Genomic DNA, 25448 nt, shown 5'->3' on the forward strand with positions numbered 1-25448 from the left:
GTGTGTGTGTGTGTGTGTGTGTGTGTGTGTGTGTGTGTGTGTGTGTGTGTGTGTGTGTGTGTGTGTGTGTGTGTGTGTGTGTGTGTGTGTGTGTGTGTGTGTGTGTGTGTTTGTGTGTGCGTACGTGTGAGTATGTGTAATAATAAGTGTAAAAATTTCCAATTATCTGCGCGAAACGCTGGAGAACATCGCTTCGTTGGGGCTTCGTTGCGTATTATGATTGTGATACCGGGAATTATTGGCATTCTTTAAGCCGGGAGTACGACAAAAAGAAACGACTAGAATTGAAAAAAAAAACAATTTAATCCAGTCTCAAGTACAACAAGCATTTTTCATTAAACAGTGAGCTTAGCATATTTAAGGGGCGTTTTATTTCTTTGAACGAATACCCGCAATTTCTAAATAATGATTAAAAGGCATAACGACTTAAACATCGATACTTTTCTGTTTCTCTTAATTTATGTTCGACAAAAGTTAACCTATCAGTACACAAACGTTTTATTTCGATAATAAATTAAATTCTCTCGATGTTGATTACAATGTATCTATTCTATATAGTACTCTTTTGTGCGTTCACGCTGAAAATGGAAACTAACATTTCACAGCTGAAAATTAATTAAATTTTTTTTTAAATGCGTATGAATAAATAAATAGATGTATGAATTACAGCACAAGTCAGTTTTGGACCAACAATTATTTCAAACTTCTTTAACAGTTCACGTTTGCTTGTATGATTGTTGATCATATCTTCTCATTTATGTGTTGTTTGTTTATTTATTTAAGTTATATATAACTAGATAAAATTATTTATTTCGTGTTTCCTTTTTTTTTTTTATCGGTGAAGAAAACCACTCGGGAATAAACCTAAAACTGCAATACGTTAAACAGAGCTTATCTTAATTTGAAAAATTAATGTTATCAAAACCCTTTCAAATGTATTATTCCCGTTACATCAAAATAGAAGCAGGCGCTTTCGTGTAAAATGTCGCCCGTATAACGAGAACACAATGTCGTATAAAAAATAAACTTTGGAAATAAAAATTACTTTGGTCGCCAATTCCGGGCTCACATTTATTTGTTTATATGTTGAATTAAAAAAATAAAGTCTTCCATTTCTCACGGAACGACGGCAGCGTCTGCACCATGGTTATTTATAAATTCAAAATATGATTCGATAAATCCCCTCACAATCGAAGACTATAATATAATTACGTAATAGCTACCTACTGTTTTATTTATTTTTTTTTTGTGTCGATTTTTCGAAATACACCACGTATTTTTTATTTCATATTTATTCATCCGTCATGCTGTAATATCGATTTATGATACATTCCGTGTGCGCAAACTATTGTATATAATATGCCGAACAAGAGAAACCTCTCGTCATAAAATGAATACTTTTGCGAAATTCGTCTTTCCCGAATTCTTTGATTGTTCTCGTATGATCATTAGATATTTCCTTAGACGAGATATTTTTTCCGATACTGATATTATTTTATTTTTTTTTTTTTTTTGTTCGTCATATTTTCAATCAAACATCGAGTCGTGAAAAAAAAATTTTTGAATTTAACTTTTTATCAAACACGCTAGTCTTGTAGTATTTCAACATATGTGGCACGTTCCAAATAACACACAAAAAAAAAAAAAGAAAGAAATAAAAATCCCAAACTGATTAAATCAGGTTGCCAATAATTTTCGCGTTTCTCAAAGCGTACGGACAGAGTTTATAAAACGTACACAGTATGTGTTAAATGAGAACTGAATCTTTCTTACGCATTCATAACAATGCGGTTAATGAAATAATTTTTGAATTCGGGGTTTTTCGACACTGATTTTATTAAAAATTTTAAATTTCAAACGTTATTTTTTATTTTTGTGTAATGCTACAGCTAAAAAGCAAAAAAAAAAAAATGTTTTCTTTAAAACGACGATTTTCAGGTATGATTTTCACCGTTTAATTTACAAAAAATATATGTATATATTTTAAAACAGGTTTGATTATTAATCTTCTGTAATTTTTCAGAATTTTATCGATTTTTATTCGACGTTATTTTTTTTCGATTAATTTCCTAAAATCCTGTTGGAAGTAGTTAAATAAGTTTACGATCGCGTCGTCGAATGATCGAAAATAATAGTTCGTACCATCCTATACATACAGACGATATCGGTGACGAAGTAAAACCGAATTCAATAATTTCATTAAAATGTATCATCTATCGGACGCGCTGAGATCATAAGAGCGACACGTGACACGTACACGTCACAGACAATTGTAATACACTTTTGCACCAGATTTACCCGTCACAACTTGCTTCTATTATTCTCGAGCGTTTCGCGTCACTGAAACACCTATGACGTATTTATACAACATTTAAATACACACATACTATGATCCATGTATAATGTATTAGCAGTAATGGTAGTAGTAATGGTAGTAATAGTAGTCGTAGTAGTTGTAGCAGTAGACCCCGATGACGTTGTTCCATGTGTTGTTCCAGTGCGGACGGTAACTACGAGGTGACCCTAATGACAAAGGCGACCGTTTACAGCACAGGGCTTGTATTATGGCAGCCACCCGCCGTCTATAAGTCCTCGTGCTCCATCGACGTCGAGTTCTTCCCCTATGATGTCCAAACTTGCGTACTGAAACTAGGAAGTTGGACGTATGACGGGTTCAAGGTGACAACGATAATACAGCTTGGCCGACCCATAAATCCGCGCGCCTGGTTCATTGAAGTTGCGCACCGACTATGGAACAACAATATCGTGTACCGCGTACAAATACTATAACGTGTACGGGTCTCGTTAATGTTATATCTCAATACGTACCTTATTCACTCAACGATTTGGTGGGGAAGGGGAGGTGGCAAAGATAGGAATTTATAATTATTTAGTTAATTTTTTTTTTTATAAAAATCCGCACCTTTCAAAAAATTAACGGTTACCATATGCCGTGTCTGTTTATAAAACTTTGTACATTCATTTTTTAAACGGTGTTCTGTACAAGAATAGTTAAGGTTACCACAGTATTTTATCAAGTTATATCATAACGAGCTGTATGCACATATTCAATTTGAATGTTATTCGCCAGGGATCTCGTACGTGTTTATAGTACCGTGTGAGATTGGTTAGGTTAGGTTAGTTATAATAGTGCGTGGTTACGAAATCATTTACGAAAAATCCATTTGATCCGCACTGAACCTGTTTAATGAATACCGTAAAAGTACCAATTGATCTTTGATATGTGTTACACAGAGACGAGCGAACTTTGACCGTCGCGTTTGGTGTCAATTTTCTAATACGACCAAGCACTTACTATGTAAAACGTTTGAAAATTAATCATCTTAAATTTACTTGGGCTAATGGATAAAAAAAAAAAAAAAAAAATAACAAACAATAGATTCCTATACTAAAATTACGTCAAACGGGCACTTAATTAACGTCCACGTCGTTTGTCATCATTCATTTTTTTTTTTTTTTATCACTGTATACTGGTGGATATACAACGTCTTTAACGTGTCGCGAAATAAACGAAAAACAAAAAAAAACGAAAATAAATACAGCTATCCGATTACTTATCGAAAACATGACAACGCTTTATGATTATAATACGTGTATGCTTCGGGTTCACTCATTCGTATATTCCCGCCGTTGACCATTGTCCGAGCATCGCGGTGCGGTCTACTAGGAGCGGTTATTTCGCAAAACCTAACGATGACGACGGTACACGGTCCGCAGTGTTACGCGCGATAATTAATACTACAAAACGATTCGCCGCGCACCTCGTAAGGTCGCATCGCCCGCGCATGTGTCCCTCGACCGTTCGACAACACATGTCCTGCGCCCACAAAGGGACCGGAACGTCAGGAGAACTATCGAACGCCGCGCGAAACGATGGTCACGGGCCGCTTACCGGTTCGGTTTTAAACGGTTGTACGACGATAGCTTATGGCAATGCGTGACGGTATTTCTGTGTACCACTTTTCGCGTAGATATTGGAAAAAAATATGTTAAATTGACGAATACATTATTTAATTTTTCAACCGTTACGTACACTTCTGAGTTCCGTAAGATTGTTTCTTGAGAAATTTTTCAGTAAATCCAACTGTTTTGTATTGTAAACCAGTGGTTCGCAATCGGTGGTCCACATGATGGTTGGGGGTCTACGGTTGTGTAGAACTGCAATGATTTTTTTATTTTATTTTAATGCAATCATTGACTTTGAAATTTCGGGTATTTTTGAACCATAGAAACTCGATTATCGCAATCGTCAAATTAAAATAAATCGTATTTTTTTTTCATTTTCATAATTAAAAAAAATGTTAAAGTAAGTATTTACAAAAAAGAGTTCCCCGGACCGATTTAAGTTATAGTTAGGAGTTCGTGGCTTTACACTAATTGGGAACCACTGTTGTAGACACAAGATAGTCCAACGAATTCGTATCAACGTCGATGCAGTTCCGGCGATCCATATCAATTTATCCATATCAATCGAAATGCCATTTTCATCGCGCGTCTCTATGATAACCAGGCGCATTTGGTTAAATTATCATTTTCTCGTTGGTCCGAAAACTGAAAGCGCCCGTCTACGAGCCCTCGAAGCGCCTAGTTTGTTTTCCAAACGATTTCGTTAACAGGAAAACCCTTGTGCGCTTCTGATTTTAGCTTCGCGGGCAAATTATGAACAAGGCGATTTGTGATCGAATCCAAACTATTCGGGCCAATTTCAATAAACCAGCGTTCGATCTATACTAATCTGCGATCTTCGTAGCGTTAACGCGCGTCTCCGTTCACGGCGAATCGTTTTCATTCACATTATCACCTTAACGTCATCAACAGTATAATATTTAAAACCATGAAAATCTTACTCTTTACTAATCTGGCATAGTCAGAGCGTGAAACCTTGGGGCGCAAGCGTTTTTAGATTAATTATTACGCGATACGTTTACGTTTCCAACTCGGAAAAACGATCATCATCGCTATAATGTCGCTTTGTACACACTGTAGTCGATATATTTCGACGATAATAATTATTATTCATATAATTCATATGGTTTTACATTTAACTTTTGATTTAGATACGTACCCACGGAAATGGTCTATCGGTCTTGGTTCTTCTGACATTTTCCACGCTAATGTAAATCCTTCGTGATTTAAAAACACGTTTAAATAAAAAACTTTTTCGGTAAGATAATAAATTTTCGATCATTGTAAAATGTTATAATTTCTAGTTGGATTAGAATAGAATTTAAAAAAAAAATAAAAAAAATATCCATGCCCCAACATAAAATATTGTCTACGTGCCCGACGTTCTTAGTCGGTACGATGCAATAGCGGTAGTGTTTTGACAGCGAGTAACGGTATTAGATTATCATTACAACGTGCAAGTTAGACTACGGCTACATTGGACCCGTTTCCGATCCGATCCGACTTGATCCGACAGTCTGACTAATCGGAAGAAAAACAAATAAATTTATTTAAAACCGACATATCCGACTTGTCAATACGTCGGAAACGGACGAAACGAATAAGTATAGCCACTACCTATAATGTACTCGGTTTTGTTTTTCTTTCGATTAGTCGAATTGTAGGATCAGATCGGAAATGGATCCAATTAGGTCCAAATAGCCGTACCCTTATATTATTTATATAATTATTATTATTATTACATCATCGTAGTACATAATATCATATAGTAGCAAACGTATTACAATAATTCGTTGCACGGCGTTTGCTTGTACACGTACGTGTTAGACGATATTTACGCGACAGGGCGGAAAATCGTGCGTCACATATTGTTGTGCTCCAAAGCTGTGTTGCGACAACAACAGTCCATGAACCAGGGGCACCATACGCGGGGCTTGTGCGATTGTGATCATTATATTATCGTTTGGGGAATATTTTTTGCGCTACAAATATGTTTGTGTTTATTATATTTTGTTATTATATTTTGACGAGTGTGCGTGAAACAGTAGGAAACTGATATGTTTTCCGTTATTTTACTACACCTGTACGCGAGACGGTTTTCGCATCAACTCTCGTTTTCTCAGACCACGCGTTCGTTTCTTTGTAGGTACATCGCTTGCGTACATCACTGTGCAAAGTTTTCACAATGTACTTATAAATGTATTCGGCATATTTGTCGTCCCGGACGATTTAATTGTTCATTTTTATTATTACTTCGAGTTTCGTGGTTCCGGAGCAGAACATTTTAGTGAAGACTTCGGATTATGAAAACCAAACATTTAACCAGTAGTTAGTAATCTGTACGTAAATATGTTATTTAAACTTAAAATGAACCTATGTTTCATTCCGCCCAACCGAACCTTGAATTCTTATAAATATTAATTACTATTAATTGAACGTTTTTAAATACATTTTTCGTTTGATTTACTGAAAGTAAAAAAATGTTGTCATTATAAAATTTAAGTAAACATAAAAAAAAATGTTTTTTAAGAGGGAAATAAACTAAAAACGTTCTTACGGTAAAAATTAGAAAAACATATTTTATAACAAAAAAAATATATATATATATAAGATTGATTAATTTGCTAAAAGTTTTATAGCATTTTTAATCTCTATAGATTTTATAGGGGAAAACGAGTGTTAATCATACAAAAACCATCCCGTACAGGTAGTGTGTGTGTACGTAGGTATAATGTATTAAACGTTCGGCAATACTGTGACGATATTATATTATTATTATTATTATTATTATTACTATTACTTTTATTATTATGATTATATTATTTTCTAGCGCGGCAAAACTAAACAAAAATGTATGATAGATCGAACAATAAAAACGTAATTTAGGGAATAGCTGTGTATAGTAAAGTGATCGTGTACAATATTTGTCCGTGGGGCATAATACATTGCAGGTTTACTGTAAAAGCACAATATAATACGCAGCATATATAACGCAAATCACCATTTTACATTCATTTTATATAGAATTTTGTATCATTTTCTATTTGAACGCCTGCTTTATAATATTTACAGAATGTAGCTGTCCGTTAATTATCGAAATCGATAAAAATTGCTCTTTTTCCCTCTACTAAATTTTATTGATTTAAAGTAAAATAAAAAAAAAAAAAACCAATAAAAAATTGTACATCCACTACTGTGATGTGGTTAGCAAAGTTATCTTATACTAACCATAACCAAGATTTTAATCAAATATTCTTCATATTGTTTCAGAATGTTTATTCTACGAGTATCTCCGATAAATCCTTCCATTCCAATCCAAAATTAATAACCTACCATTAATTTAGCCAAACTGCATTACAAGCGCTTTGATTACCGACTTAATTGGCATCCCAATCAACTAATTACTAAACCCACATCTGTATTTATGCCAAGCAAACCTAAAAAGACTAAAAATACAGTGATATCAATAATTATTCGTATGAATAAGAAATACAATTTGAAAAGGTCATTTTGTCAATAAGTATTGCTACTACGCCGACGCAGTATCTCCAACTTTTTTCAATCTATTCTTCTCGTTTGTTCAATTAACCTTACTATCGCTATTGCTTCCATCAAATTATTCAATCAATTTTAATGTTAAAAACCAAATACCCCAAGAAAACATCAAATTCTATACAATTATTCAGAATATAATTTATGTTTGGAGTAATTTTTATTTTTTTATTTTTCGTAACTCATTCACTTATTGAATTTTAGTAGTCATGTACATAAATATATAATATGCTGCAGTGTATACATTGAAAAAGCAAATATTACTCGTCGACCACTTAAAAGTAATACACTTTAGTAGGTATGTTTTTTTCCGAGTCTAAATGGAACAGCGGCTGACAATGTTTTTCTGTAAAATAACTTACAAGAGTCTACAAGTAAAGGTCTAATAGAATTTTGGACCAGAAAATAATCGCAAAACTTGGTGGTCGCCACCGTGGCGACCGTTGACATGATCTGGAAGCTTCATCCGTGTAAGTGGACTGCGACTATATCTCCAGTACGCCACTCGAAAACACCGCATGTCGCGTAAGCAGCGCCAAACAAAAGAGCATTTTCCCTCTCGTAACGACGTATTGGTCTTGGCACAGTGCTCCGATCTTGTTTTTCAGCAGCGGCGGTGACGACTGCGTGTAATGGTTATCGTGTAAAAGATGATTCCACATCCTCCCGATCAACGGTTTTCAGTGAAAGTGGCTGGAGCGGGAATAGAAGCTCGATGGGCGAAAGAAAAACGATAGTGGCGAGCAAGATAACACAAAAAAGCGAAACGCGAAAAACTGTAAAACGGCGGCTGCGTGAACAAAGATGTAAAGACGGAACGATGAGCAATTTTGTACACAGAGGAGGTATGTGCACAGAACGTCGAGTGAAAGATCAAAGGCCGTTGAAAAAGCGATTCGTTAGTTGCGTTACACTTTGGGTAATATACGTGTGCACTATCACGTCGTCGAACGGTCCAAGGATTGAAAACAAAGGGATCGCGCAAACGTTTGTAACATCCGATAACAGTGAATGTACGTTGCGTGACGGACGTCATATGAACGCAAAATGCGTCCGCGTTTACATTTAAAACAATGTGTACTATCTGCGTTCACTGCTCGAAACGGCGATAATGATGCAGCTACATAATCATGCAACCAAGTGGATGCGGTCGAGCGAGTGAGTTGGTCGATATCGCTCAACACGCGGGGTCTTTCTAAATCGACTGTTATTCCTAATCCGCTTTCGTTATTCTTGTATGATTCACCCGTGTTCTAAAGTTTCATCAAGTGATCCGAAATCCATTCAAAACTGGTGGACGAACAAATGAAATGGATTAAGTATAGGATTAACTTTATTAGGTTGCGAGTACTAATAGACAATATGTTAAAATAATTTGATGTTTGTGAAAAAACGAATATGAATTTGACTTTGAAAGTTTAAACTTGATTTCAATTTTTTAATCATGTAAATAAAATGATCACTCTTATAACGTTGAGTATTAACTATACATATATATTGTTAAGTATTCATCATTGTATGCATTGCAGTACTATAACTTATTCTTAATTTTTAATTTTAACAAATTACTTTTTTCATTAACTAGAAAAAAGGTAGATAAGTTTCTACGATACTTTTTTATTTTCGTAGTATTTGAAAAAATAAAAGGGATATTAGATTTTTAATTTTAATATCAAATGAATAACATTTTTCTGGTCTTATATTTTCAAAAAAATACAGTTTCAATTTTAAATACCTTATGCCATTATGTCCTTACGAATAATAACAATAATTACGATGCTATTATTACGAACAATAGTACTTGTATCGAAATCTATGGCTTTTGAATTCAAAGTAAAAGTGATAAGTCAAATTGTAAAATCCATCGTGCATTTGAATTATGAATAAATTATGAAAAAACCAAAGAAGTTTGAATTTTAAAAACTTCGAGTTACATATATTTACTTTTGGAGATAAGCCCGATTGATACAGATTATTATATTATAATTTATTGGTTTCAAAAAACCATGTCACGCCTCAGGGAAAATATTTTTTGCGATTTACACGAAATTGTACAGTATAATAACGTTTTAAAACTTGTACGGTAGGTATATAAAATAATACGGTCGTTTTATTTTATTTTATCGTCGACGTTTCCTCGTCTTATACGATCACTAAAACCATTTTCTTCGGCAAAGCACTGCGCCCTCGTAATCTTTAACATTAGAATGTCAAGTGGATATAGAGTATACTTTTTCAAAAAAATAAAAAAAATAATGCCATTTTCGTACCTTTATCGTAAAATAAAGCTGACTGTATTAGAATACCGCAAACTAAACAGAATTGCTTCAACAGATAACAAGGGTAGGTGTCCAACGTATAAATAAATAACCTGCGGAAAAAAAACCGAATAAATTATGTTGCACGAATGTTCATGGTTTATTTCGATATGAAAAACTCGAATGTGTCCGTACTGCAATATGGTATGATATATACGCTCCCACGCACGTTCTATTTTCAAAATAACGTACAGTCATAATAAACAATAATCGTATTTCGTTATTCAACGTATTACCGTTATTCGATGATATAATAAGTAAATGAATCAACATTGGCGATCCCATTTTTCTGTATTTAACGTATTGTTACATTGTTCAGATGTTATCATATTGTGATAAATCGTGAATCATAATATAGTTAGAGTAGATGATTTTATTCGAGATCCGTTGGAAATACGAATACCAAAACAATACAGCTGCTAATTTCTTCGTAGATTTAAAACTCTTGAAACCAAGGTTTGACGAATCGAAATTAATATCCAATGATATCGGTTGAATTCGATATAAACAATCAAATTATTACCATCGAGAGACGACCAGTTTTTCTTGTCGATCACCGTAATCGTATTATCGGTTTTGAGTTCGAGTAGCTGTTTTAAAACGTATGGTACAGTGGTAACATCCAAAATACAGGTATTTAAATCATTTTAGCCTATTAGAGGTAACAAATTTGTGAGTTTTTATGGAAATACGATTGCCTATGAACAAGATGGTAGAGTTTTCGGGTTCGTCTAAATACTTTTCATTCAAAACCGGTAAAATTGTTTTCATTATCAACCGGGGTGAAATGACTCGTACGTTCATCAACATTAACAGCGAAACCGTGTGAGGTTAATATTATTATTATTTTCCATGACATTTTCTCCAACCTCGAAATCATAAACCGAGCAGACGAGTACCTTTTTTCCCGTACTTGCTCGAGCCCGATAAAGGACTGCTGCGCATTACCATACGTGAACGCATTGCCATAGCTGTACGTTACGTTTACGGATCACAGCTTGTGCACGCGTAAGACTTTGTCGTGCGCATTTATTAAAATCCGCACTACGTAGGTGCTGAGTCCTGCGAATTAATTAGTTTTCACCACCCCGTCGGCTGTACCGGTGGTGGCGACGGGAGGGATGATTTTGTCGACCAAGGCCCGACCGGTCTCGCCGAAACTTTTCGAAACATTTCGTCCTCGTGTCCAGGGTCACGATACGGCCGGGTGCGTGACCCTTAATTCTGACATCAATTACGATTTGTTCCACGGGCAGAGGACATCCAACGGGATTATTTATCATTCGATAACGCGTGTATTTCTTGACGCCCGGAGAAGACTGCCACGCATTTCAGCGTAGGTTTTCATCGCGGAGACCCTGCAGCGCGAAACACCGAGGGAGTTTCACCCCCGCATATCCCGATAATCGTATAAACGGGACACGCCGGACTAGAGGAATTATTATTATTTGACTCCCGAGTTAAATATTTTCCCGGAAAATCTCATGTGTACGTGGCTCGTCCTTCGTTTCTGCCTACATCGCGATAATCGTTCAAAGTCGCTTAATTTTAGCCCTTCTTAATCACCACGCGTATATGTCATTATAATATATATTTATTATATGTATATATACATAGATGGTGTTTTGTAATAATGGCGTGCACCACTGAAAATCGGTAAACACGTTTTTGATATCGAAATTAAAAGAAAAATGAGCACAAACCGTAAAAAAGGGACTAATCAACTACAAAACTAATAAGATATCTATACCCAATGAATATATGTCATCCAGACGTACTCGTACTTTTAAAATTCAATATTTTATCCATTTTTATTTCTCGTTTACTGGAAGAATATAAAATTTGATGAACGAAACGTACACAACACCGTGTCGATATAACGTGTCGCGTATAATTATAATGGGTCGATAAACGATTCGAAGACGATGTCGTAAAGAGCAATATATAAAATCTATTACCACAGTGATCCTATTTTCTCGATATTCGCAGTACTATAATGCCCTTATTAATAGACCTCGGGCGTCTTTGATGATTCCGTTTTTAATGATTTCTTCATAACCCATAACTTCAAAGTTAATGTTATGGTTGTGTACTCCGTTCGAACGTTTTTCGATTTGAAAACTATAAGCCAGTATTATAGTATTTACGTTCCCGACGTAGTAACAAACACCCGTTCCATAATTATTGTAATAACATTCGCGGGCACTATTCGAGTGTAACAAATTGAGTTATCCGGCTGTAACGCGCGTACATCATAACGATCAACTGTACCGAAAAATGTGTACGTATACTTATTATTACTTCCTCCCCCTAGTAACATTTTTTTAGAGTTAAACATAATATATTATATTGTCGTTCAGTATATATAACGGTACATTCAATTATACTACCAAAACGCTTTTTTTTTTTTATTTTTTAGGCGCCATGGTTTGTTCGTTTGTTTATAGTGCATTGGTTTTAATGTATTTCGTTATAATGTTTGGTAACGCATATTTAGAGCTACACAGCTATATGACGCTTGTACGTAGTTTTTAATAATTTATGTTTTTGCTATTTCGTGTTCTTGCAATAGGTGTATGCTGCAGTGATGGCCAAAAAGAGCTACGGATACGACGGCGTTCTTCTCGAAACGTAAAAAACCGATTAATAATACATTTTTATTTGTTTTTCTCCGTCTTCCGAACGCGAGTAAAAAAAATAATAACCGTACAATACCAAGTAAACACGGAACGCAATATATTATTATTTTTACTGTTACAATATATGTGCGCGCGTCGTTATCATCTTAACGCATCTTTACGTACATATATTATGTACGTACATGCCGTATAGTAATAATGATATATTTATGCGTTACGTTATTGTAAAGACTAATATTCTACGCGGTTTCTGGAAACGCAAAGCCTAACACTTTTCCATTGCGAAGACGATCAATAATAATCGTAATAATAATGTTAATAATAGCAGTAAAAATTTTATTAAGGATAGAAGAGACAAAATTTTAGAGCATATACTACGCAATGATAGTTTAACGAAGAATGTCATAGAATGTGATGTAGAAGGTTATATTGGAAGAGGAAGGCCAAGGATAGAATATATGAAACAAATTATGATTGACACGGGAAAGGATAGCTACAAGGAACTAAAGGAATTGGGTTACAATAGGGAAGCATGGAGAACTGCAGCAAACCAGTCAAACAACTGAAGACGCAAAGAAAAATTGCAATTAACGTACGCAACAGATTCGTGGACAAGTGTAATGCCGGACACGCTTTATCGCACGCGCGAAGTTGTTACGCGATTCTTGGGCAATTTCGTCCGTACGTTACGAGTTTTCAACCGTACGGGTTCGATACGATTCGAATACAAGTACGCAAGTCAAGTTGCACATTATGCCGGTCGTTACAAAACAATATCTCTCTTTGCACCACGGTTTGGTCACACATAATAATAACAATAACGATTTATTCAGATGAACGAAACGTGCGAGCGCTCAACAATCGCGGTAATAGTTAGGTACACACGGTAGGCGAGTGGTGTAACAGAAGTACTTAAAACTAATGGGAATGCGAACAAAACAATAATGCGCACGGAAGCCGTTGACGTCGTTTTATCCGTATGGATAATTTTTTTTTTCATTTCTTGCAAAACGAGCGAGATCGTATGAATACATTTCGTCCGCGCGGCAATATCGTTGCACCGCTTGAGCCCCGCGAACACTTCGAGACACCGATCCCGATTTCGTTGAATTTCCCTTATTCGTTCTGGCTACAGAAAGACTCGAAAACCGTTCCCCGTTCACTATTCGCGAACTCCTCCGAACACACGAGCCGCAGTCACGGTACCATCGTGGCACAATACCGCGTACATAATCGCTAGAGTATCGATCGAATTCATCGACATCGATCCTATCATAAGATTTCAATCGATCAATCGACTGGTCATCAGTGTGGTTATTAAATAAACTCTACGGTTTATCCGCATTCGTTCCAGACAGATGTACGTAAGTTGAAATACCACTTAGCTTAAATATAAAACAGCAACGTGACATTAGCGAGAACGTTATGAAATGTTAAAACAACAATACATTTAATAATTTCTATAGAAAAATGTATACAACGTTTATCACAATTTAATTTTGTTTATTTTTGTAAAAACATTTTTATAGCATTAAAAATGTTTGCACTTAAAATCCTGTTTAATATTATTATTAATTGTTATTACAACGTGAAGTCCAATAACAACGAGGTGTACGTAAATCCGAATAATAAAAATATCAGGCATAAATTAAAACCACTATTTGACCGTCGAACTGGATATAAACAACCTCGTTGTATACAATGAAATCGTCCGAAAAATATGTTAGGTTAAATAAAGACTTCAACAATACATTTTCAAACGTTTTCTCGGTAAACTTGGACGTCGTCATTATCCGTAGCTTTCTCGGCTGTGCATGTGATGTGAACGGATCGCCGAGTGATTATATAAACAGCTTTTTTTTTTTTCTATTTTTCACTCTTGCATACGATGAAACCGATGAAAAATGCATAAGAGGCGTTTTACAGGTAGACCTGAGACACATGGACGAGAAGGTCGGCTCGAACATCGTTGACGTCGGAGTGGACCTCTCAGAGTTTTACATGTCAGTGGAATGGGACATACTGGAAGTTCCGGCGGTCAGGTAATGTTGAAATTAATTGTAAAGCGTAAACAAATCATGTGGGTGGTGGCTGATTGGGATGGAAAGAGTAATGAAAAGAAGAGGGAAAAAAAAGGTTAAAGAAAAACACGCGTGTGCGGGGGCCAGCGTATCATTTGCTCCCTCGCCTCATACGCTCCAATATTCATAACGGAACTCATAAATTATTCAACATCACGATACACCTACATGTGCTCGTGAAGAGCTGACGGTTGCCACTTTCTATAGGTCACAAACCTGGACCGCGGTGTACATAGTAAAATATGAGTTTGACGATCGTAGCACGCGATAAAAATGAAACGCGTTTCTCGTTAAATTGCGAATGCTCTTCCCTCCCCATCGCTTTACCATTACTTTTATTTATTTATTTTTTTTCTCGCATCACTTTTCCATTTTTAAACATGGTTGTACGCGACACACGCCAACGTGTAAATCGACGTTATTGTTCTTGGTACGTGGTTCACATTAGGCGCATGTCACCGTCGCCAAATCCTTTCGGTGTACATATCATAATGTATAATCATTAGCTCGTAGCACAACGTAAAAAAAACTACAAATTTTCCATATTCAGAAGACCTGATGTCTTATTATTTTTATTTTTTTTTCGAGTTACTCAGAAAAAGCAACTAATTCATTTTAATGGGGCGGAAAGTTTTTTATTTACATTATGATGTACAATATACGACGTCAAGAATCATGCGGGCTAACTTAGATTTTGGCGCGCGAACTTGTCTTTTTTTTCAGTTTGAATAAAAACTTTACTTGTTTATAGCATAACATTGTGACGTTAAAGATACTTTTGAAGGTAAAAAAAAAAAATCTCTTATTTCATTACATTTTTTCTTGATTTATTTAATATTATATCTTCTGTGTTTCGTTGCGGTTTGTCTTTGGAAAATTTTTATTATTATGATTATTATTATTATTATTTTTTTTTCTTAGTAAGCCCATTGTTTTAAATACCTTAGATTTGGTATTATTTATATTAATAATATTCAGAGTATCACCTACAATTTGAATTAATTTTAGTTTAATTTAATTTAAAATCTGATTTAACTTTTGTCGAAATTGTTTCAAAAATAATTTTTTAACATCATAAAAATATAAATTAAGATTGAGTTAGTTACAGGCAATCGAAAAATTACGTTTTGATTAATAACCGTATTCATATACCAAAAACAACATAAGAGTTTGAATCAAAATTGTAATTTCGATATTCGAATAGTTTTGCACTCAAATCGTATGATCATTAAGCAAAATATAACAAATATTTTGAATTTTTCGACCTGACGATCCTTGGATAACTGTATTTATTTATTCGCAACGAATTTATCCACATTCGTTAGCCGTTGCTCGTGTATCTATAACGTTTTGATTCCCGTTTTGCCACCCGTCTCTTTCTAGCTTTTATTATATCCAAAACGTACGTTTGACCGTGTTAAACACACCTTACGATACGTTTCACCGGTACCTAATACAGTGGTATTTAGAAGACAAAAGAAAAAAAAATCATCTTATATGAATACGTCACGATGTGCGTGTCACCGATTTAATACGCACTCGTTGAGCGGCACGTGATTTGCATTCTTACGATTAAACAACTGTCCAACTGTCCGCAACTAAATGCGGAGTAATTATGTTTTACCGATCGACCACAATAATACGCGCACACAGGGTGCTAGTGATTACATAAAAGCGATAACGCATCAATGCTAACCATGACGCAGTGGTGGAACTAGACATTTTACGCCCGACGACAATGTTAAAATTACGACCTACCATAGACCAATAATCAAATACTCTTCTTAAGAAATTTTTTCTAACAATTAATATACAATCACATATTTTGAGTTTTAACCCAATATCGGTATTAACAAAGTGAAAAATATCAAATCAGTCTTAAATAAATAAATAAATTACAAAAATTATACCCTCTACAATTTTACACCCGGAGATGGATTCCCGTCTACCACCCCCTAGTTCCATGCATCTTGTCGTTCTGGCGCATGACAACGGTATCGGGTGCACTACTGTACACATGTCGGAGCACAATTCGTCCGTAATACACGTGATGACACCGTTGTATTAACGATAACGATAATATTTTATCGCGACATTGAACTCAAACAGGAACATGTCAAATTATTCAGCGATTTTTTTCCCCCTTTTTTTCTTGCGTTTAAGATTTTACGATCATATCGCGTAAACTCTGCTGTGTACGCGTATACATACATATATGTAATTTCCAAAGTGTTTGAACACAGATGAGTGACGGATAACGGACGTGTCAGCGTCTACAAGAAGACAGGAAAGATCACACGCGTGTAACATTTTGAACTTTTCGAATTCCATTTAGCACGGTTCGAATTTGATGTCCGGGTCGATCCATCATATTGCACATTCAATATCGAGTCTCTTCAAAATTATCAATCGTCACCGAGAAAAAATATACGTCGAGCGATCGAGATTTTGAAGCGATTTTTTATAAGTAAAGCGTGTTTGTCATAAGCGTTTGCCATTAAAAAATGTATACGTTTTATTTTTCAATATTATTCGACGATCGCTATTTGCAAAGTTCGATAACGTGTGTACGAATTGTAAAAGAACTTCTATTTTGATATATTTTTCTCAGACGATACTTTACTAAAACCTTTTTGATTTGCGAATCGTGTTTTGAAACGAATCGGATTATTTTGGGCTAAACTGCGTTTATAAATGAGTTTTTAAGCCGGAAAGACATCAAAAATAAATTTGCATACAGGGTGTGTTGATAGTATATATCATTTTTAAAGATAAACCGTCGTGTCTCCGTCGTAATGCAAACCACCCCTTTCGCGTACAAAGTGATGTTTTTATTTTTATTATAACCAAAATACGAGCGATAAAGTTCATTCAAAACGAACATAATGTGTACCATAATACTATATACCTCTAGACAATGAAATTATTTCAGAATATCTGACGGTAACGAAATGGAGACCAGTTCTTAACAAATCGACGTTTTGTCCTGCACATTATAAAGATTGTTCCGCGAAAATTTAAATAGGGTTGAGCTGCATATATATATATAAGACTATACTAAGGTGAATGCTCACCAACCAAAATATAGCGTCACTGCACACGTCTAGCGATGTTGCCCAAATATCAAATATGAAATATCAAATATGTAACATAAATAAATAAATGCATTTCGACGATTTTAATTTATTTTTTTCATTTTTAGGAATGAGAAAATCTACCCATGCTGTGATGAACCTTATTTGGACATCACTTTCAACATAACAATGAGAAGGAAAACGCTCTTTTACACGGTAAACATCATCATACCGTGTATGGGAATTTCATTCCTCACTGTGTTAACGTTCTATCTGCCATCGGACAGCGGCGAAAAAGTAAGATATTTAACGATTTCTTCATAGTATTGTATAATTTGTCTAAACTGCATGGCCCGACATTTTATCGTTTATTAATTTCAAATACGGCTTCATAAAATTAAAATTTAACCTCGAAGATGTTTTTTTTTTATAAAAATAATGACGAAATTAATAATACGGGTAGTAATGGAGTGACAGCGAAAAAAAGTATTAGAATTGAGAGTGAGATAAGCCCACAGAAGATAGAAATGAAAAAAAAAAGTTGTACGCAAGGTTAGGTACTATTTAAATTGCAAATTTATTAATCGTGAGGTTGGGTACATAATGGGGAAAAATTAAAAAAATTAGAAAAAGTTCATAACTAATAAATTATAATCTTTTCCTGTACTAAATATAAAAAAAAAAGCAGGATATATTTATATTTTAGTTTATTTATTAATTCATTAATTAATGGAAAAATAAGATTAGTTTAAGATTGGTGGTTAGAGTTTTTATAGATGAATACAGCATAACACCTTACATTATTACCCATTTCTTAGGTATTGGATCAACAGAGAATATGAACGAAAAATAAATAAATAGTTTGTGAACAGGGAAACTTATTATCCATTAAATAAAAAGTAGTAGTCAAGAAAATACTATTGAAGAAAAAGCAACATTATACATCTGACATAAACTTTTACAAAAGAAATGAGCAAAAATTGTAAATATTTAAAAGAAAGAACAAAATGCGTGGAATTTTAAATTGAACCACAACGTATTACCTGTAATCAAGACATAATAAATAAAAGAGAAAGAAAGGGGTTGGCTCGCGTAACTAGATACTTAAGATAATTAAGGGTGTTAGTTGTAAGAACGCAGGTTGGAAATATATAAAACAATCAGTATATTCAGAACAGCGACACGCTGAAAGAATATGGTACCTGCAGTATGTTTGGGATTTTAACATACTGCTAAAAGCACAAAATATTAATCCGAAAAAGGAAATATTTTATTAAAGTCGGTTAAGTTATGTTTCTTGGATTTGTTTTTTAACTAAATGTAAAGTTAATGAAATTACTAATTCTAAGAATCGTTCAACTTAATAAAGAGAAAGTTTTGAAATGCTACAGTTCTCAGTCATTCAATAATATATTTTTTTAACATTCGTAATAATAAAAATAATTAAATATTTTCACTTATTACATGCATAAAAATTAACTCACTAAAAATTGTGAATGCTTTAATATAATAGTCCCATTAAGAGGAAGAAAACCGTTGAAGACCTCAGCTATATCCAAGAAAACTCCAGGACAGTCATTTTTTTTTTTTTTATAATGAAGTGATAATTTTGTCCGTGATACGGTGAATTTGATCTATTGTGTTATAGTGATAACCTAACTGATATTTTCCCTAAACTGGGAATTGTAAATGTAAGTCATAGTACTGTAAAACCTCGATAACTCGAAGGAATACCTTGACCCCGTGATAAATTTTCTCGATAGTTCGAATTTCGCTAACTCGAATTTCTCGATAAGTTGAAGTAATTATAGTTGAATTTTCACTTATAACTCAAATTTTATATAATAATATATAACACGTACATATCTCGATAGCTCGAAGATTAAATAACTAAAGGCATTATTATAAATAAAGAGTGGATTCAATAGATAAGGCAAGTTTTTATTGATACCCAGTAAATCAAAAATATTGATCAAATTTGTATACGAATCAGATTAATTATAGTCTTCCCATTTAATTTAATAATGCAAATTTTTGCAATAATTGCAATTTTTGTATACTTCACGTGATGAAATATATATATTATTATTTCCAAAGTGATTTTACATAAAAAATATAGCAACGATGTAAATTTTTACAAGTAGTTAATGTAGTTTAGGATTTTTAAAATTATATTTATCTGAGTTATCCACAAAACTCACAAGTTTAGAAGAATTAAATAGTCAATTATTTAATAGTATAAATACACACTAAATAAAAATATTTAGTATAAATATTTCTATAAATATTCCCGGTCCTAATGGAAAAATAGTTAAAGATAAATTAAAATATGTCTTAAAAAAAAATTATGGATATAAAACTATTAAAACTTACTCTGACATTATGACAGGAAATCAAATGTGTAACCCAATTTTTAAAAACTATTTTAAATATGCATCGATAACAAGTGTCAACGTTGCATGTAATTTTTCATATAAACATATTTTAAATAACAGACGATACAATTTTCAAGAACATAATATAAAGATGTATATAATTATAAATTTTAATTCTGAAAAATGATATATTTTGTAAATATTATATTGATGTCCATAATATTAAGTAATTGTAAGTAATTAACGATTATATATTTGATATGATTTTACTATGTAATTTTAATGTATTTCATTGAAATTTTAACATATTTATACTGCAATTTTGGCATCTATTTAGTAAAATTTTAAGATATTTTTAATGCAATTATATCCGGTCTTTAATTATAAATATCGACAGTCATAATTGAAAACCAATAATATTATCAAATTAATATCTATCTAATGCTTAAAAGTTACAGTTATAAATTTAACGATATAATATGGCTTTAATTAATACTACGCTTGCCCAGGCATTAGATAGATTAAAGATTGTACGTAAGTACACTCACGAACAACGAGAAATTGAATAAGAGATTTTTTCCGCATTATTATTGATAACTTTATATATAGGTCTAACTATAAATAACAATCAAAAATATCAGATTTCTTTAAAAAATATTACTACTTTATTCATTACATTATATTTTTTTTATTACATACAATTTTTACATATACATATTTATTTCTTTATACTTTTTTAATATTTAAATAAAATATACATACCTACATATATTATACATTTATTAGTATATATATATATATATATAAATAAATAAAATTATAAAATGAAATCTTTGTGTTTTTTAATAAAAAAATATTGTCGGTAACTCGAATTTTTTTGTCGATTCGAGTTATCGAGTTTTTCCATAAGTCGAATTTTCGATAACTTGAATTTTTTTTTTTGCCTCCAACTGATTCGAGTTATCGAGGTTCCACTGCATATACATGTACATATAAGTGTTTGAAAAGAAAGTAATTTGTGAACACACGATCACGCGTTCATGTTCAATTAGTGAACGATACTCGAACTCGCTTGCTTTTTTCAAATGGAACGTGAACGTGAACGACGTTTATATTTTTTATGAATTTGAGCGATTTTTGGGGCAATAAAATTGATTTACCATTTAAAAAAAAAGTATGTATAAATAAATAAGTATTAATTATAATATATTTAAATATAGGTTTCAAACATAAAGTAAAATGTACTTAATACATTTTGTAAAGGTCCATTTATACAGAATGCAGATAGGTGGTTCATTAATATAAAATTAAAAAAATTAAATTAACGAGTTCATTTTTCATAGAACTTTAAAGTGAACGTGTTCACTTTAAAAAAAAGTTAACATAAATGAGTTTAATTTTTAAGCGAATTCTCCAAAAACTAATGTATATATGTATTATAATAATTATAATTATTAATTATATAATTATTATCGGTGATTCAATAATGTGTTCGTGTTTGAAATAATTCTTTACCTCCTTAAACGTAACAATCAGAAGTTACACTAAATACTCATAGGTTCTATGGAAGATTATGAAAATTACGTTTCATAATTATAATCAATACATATTCGATAATTGTACTACGTAATATGATGGGCTATTGAAATCGTGATTACAATATGACATAAAATATTTTTGCCGTCAAATCACAATCGTTTCGAATGTTTCCAAATGCACCTTTATTCGAGAAGATTGACATGTTTTCGAAATAATTGAATTTTTTATTTTAAAACTCGAAACTGTCCACTTGCGAAATATAGAACAGCGGAAATGTTCGAATAAAATACTATTACATATATATATATATGGACGACACCAACAACTATAAAGCAGAGGTATTCACAGGGATAAATTGTGAACATCGTAAATTTTTAAATTTGGCTGGCTCCCCGGTCACGTAAACATATTTATAAAAAAAAAAAAATACTTAATCCCGTATAGTCGGAAAAACGAATGCAAATCACCATCGTAATTTAGAAAGTAAATAACAGAAGACGAGTGTTATTTTTTAACGGAGCACTAAACCGTCATACGCCCATAACTGTACAACGGTTCGAGTTGTACGCGCGCCGCATAATAAATATATTAAAAACGTCAAAAAACGATTATTGCTATAGACGATCAAAAGCTTGTCGTATTTTTAATTTTTTTTTTTTTTCTATTGAACCGATGGAATTGCATCGGAAACACAGTGTACGGTGGACCGCTTTTCTCTTTTCTTCTCATTATTTTGCTGAACGAAAAGTACATTATCTCTGTATGATTATATTATTATTGTTATTCGTGGTGGCGTACACACCAACGCTGTTGTGCCACAGTACGCAGTTATCGCGGTGCGTCTGATGTTACCAAACATTACCTTAAATCACGCGGTGCATCGATTTTCGCGTACTACACGACCGCGTCCGTCTCAATCGTTATTCTTGTCCACCCCCGGTCGAACACCTATCGCGGAATAAATGACGGCTAGTTACGCTCAACCGTGGGTCCAGAATTAACAATATTTGTACGGTGAAAATAAATTAGCCGTGAGATACATATCGCACTTATAAGACGAATGAGTTCGTTTTTTTTTCTTTTATTTTTTACATCTGATAACTAGTAGCCTACGATAGTAGTGCTAACGGTTTATTTACGAAGTGTGAAAAAACGATGTTTCTATGTACTTTGTGATATACCATGTCATATCGGAAACAAACGATAGAATACGATCACACCTGAAGGCGAACACACGTGACACACAAAAATAAAATAATTGTAGAATTTGAAGTAACGCAAATTTCCGATGATGATCATGTCATTGATCACCACAAAGAACTAGTACACGAATGCAAATTATAATCACTTTATGAAACATGTCGTTAGACAATGAACGTTTTCACGTACATCACTAAAAATCTCCTTCGTTTTTGGCATTTTCACTCCTATAATACCCTAACCTACCCAATTAGAACATGATTGTAAATTATCATATGGCTTATTTTTTAAATTACTTTATGTATTCTACTTATAATCACAACCGATTAAGGGGATTTCAATAGGCGTCGCATTTCATATTTAAAGTATTGAAAAAATATAAATTTTTGATTAACAGTCCTAAATATTATCCAACATTTACCTGATTCGCACAAATTTATAACAGTTGCATAATACAATAATATATGTATTGGAAAACACGTATAAACTGATAGTGAAAAAATATCTTAAAATCACTACATATCTGAAAGTAGTATAAAAATTATGATGTTATGACATTCATGGGTGTTTCAGTTAAATTTTTCATTTCAAGGATCAATTATAATTTGACTCGTTAATGCTGACGGGAGAAGGAGGATCATCATGATGAATTATAGTATGAATTAAACCTTAAACCTTATTTTAACCGATCATATATTGATTACAAAACGTGTATTGGTAGTTTTGAAATCATCAAGTATCCATTATATGTACATTTTTATATCTTCGCTGTAGGTAGAGAGGAGGTATCGATATTAAACCTACCTCTTTTTGTTGCCGCAATAACCTTCAAGGCCATTTTTCTTATCGCAACTAAAAATGTGTATTGTAAACTCAACTCCCACTCCTATATCAGGCGCACAGAACTAACCTAACCGAATACAACATGAGACCACACGTTTTAAGTTTAATGTCTGTAAGATAGTACAGTTATACCTTGACGAACACCAGTTGAACGTGATCGAAATTTATTTATTTATTTATTTTTTATTTTCCCGTAAAATATTTAAAATGTATTACGAACGTGCAAACGTATACATTATATTATGCCTCAGCATCATCGTTGTCACATTATCTGTGAACTATGTTTTAATTTTTATGCATGTTACGAGTGTGTAACATTTTATGAAAATTAAAAAAAAAAAAACTCATAGCCCGCTTTAAAATTAAAACATCATAAAAAACCGTTACCCGAACACAATGCGTTGTTCCCTTTAAGTTGAAAAAAGTCTGTTTACTCGTACATCAATTTGTTCTACTATGTTTTCGGTTTTTACTTTTGTAAGACGGATACGTCGCATACCACGCATGTTTCCTCCAAAACGTTTTTTATAATACCAGTGTTGTTGCACAAATTAAAACTGTAAATGTAACGATATTACGATGCATACCAAGCAGGAACGCACCCAAGAATTTTTTAGGGAGGGAGAGTCCAACATTTTTATTTTATCTGTTCTCTAATTATAATTATAGTTGAACTCAATACCAACAAATTACTTTTAATATACTATAGTATAATTTATACATTATAGGTACATTATATAATCTATAAACTTTGTATATTGAAGATAATGGGAAATTAAAATACACTATTTACTATTATTATACTATTTACTATCAAACCGTTGAATATGTAGATAATTCAATGGGGGTTTTGAACCCAAACCCCCCTTGGGTACACCCTTGATACCAAGTTCAAGATACGTTTACCGGTGTTCGAATTGTCAACGATTACCCGTTCGAAAGATAATACAATTTAAAATGTATGCACATTGAAGGGGTAGGGGTGGGGGTTGAAAGTTTGGTCAACAGAATAGAAATATTTAGTGTACGTAATTTTATCGAGGGACCGTATTTAAATCGTGTGCGCGCTTCGACGTCATATCGTGACGGAACAGTCGAAGGGACGCCCGGGTACGCGTGCGAGCACCAAACATTCATCTTGCCTACTCACGGTCAAAAGACTGTCGTGTCGATATGCGACACCGGGTTTCACCCGTTGTATAAAACGATCATTGTTCGCACTCGGCGGATTTGAATAAGATCGTATAACCGCTCACACAGCCGTTCCTCGAAATCCGTGAGAACTCGGAAAAGGTAGAAATTCCCAAAACTATTTTGACGCAATGAACATGCGGAGTTTTTGATAGTTTCATCTCTCAGTGCAGATTTTCAGTGACATTCACAAAACACCGCCATGGGAATCAAGTTATTTGACATTTTTCTACGTTCACATTTATTTTTATTTATTATTTTTATATTGATGATTTCAACAACAAGTTGCGCGTTCAATCGAGTAATTTTCTGTACATCTCTGCTCGATCGGATATGTATTCATATTCATTCTCCTGCGTACTATTAATTAATCAGATTACTCACACAGCGTGTTAGATGATGGCAGCGAATATAACACATCGACCGTTAAGCTACAGCGTGAACAACAGTACGGATATTATAACGAATGAACTGTTTTAAAAACAGTATCCAATTCGAATATCAGATTAAAATGGTATTAATACGTTGACGATGACTTCAATAATAAATAAAATACTATTGAGCTTTATATACGTTATATAATTCAAAATATATACGAAAAATTATTTTCTACGGATGAAATATAATTTGAAAAATATGTCAAGAGGTCATACTAAGAAAAAAAGGTCTCCATTATTTCACTGAACAGAAAACTGAAACGGGACGCATG

The 25448-nt window shown here is 33.3% G+C and overlaps 1 protein-coding gene across 5 annotated transcripts in view; it reads left to right on the top strand.

Moving 5' to 3' along the window:
* LOC112682388 (acetylcholine receptor subunit alpha-like) overlaps positions 1-25448 on the top strand; it is a 276407-nt gene that overhangs the window by 173762 nt on the left and 77197 nt on the right. For 4 of the 5 annotated variants that reach the window (XR_003148507.1, XM_025552968.1, XM_025552970.1 and 1 more), the window contains 2 exons: positions 14363-14478; positions 17720-17888. Coding sequence is in view for 4 of the 5 variants with exons in the window: in XM_025552968.1 (XP_025408753.1) it covers positions 14363-14478; positions 17720-17888 (285 nt within the window). In the remaining variant the exon portion in view is untranslated. Of the gene's footprint in view, positions 1-2498; positions 2680-14362; positions 14479-17719; positions 17889-25448 lie in introns of all 5 variants that reach the window. The other variant, XM_025552969.1, reaches the window with a different exon arrangement.

Source organism: Sipha flava, unplaced genomic scaffold (genome assembly GCF_003268045.1).
Source record: "Sipha flava isolate LNK unplaced genomic scaffold, YSA_version1 202_pilon_pilon, whole genome shotgun sequence".
NCBI lineage: Eukaryota > Metazoa > Arthropoda > Insecta > Hemiptera > Aphididae > Sipha > Sipha flava.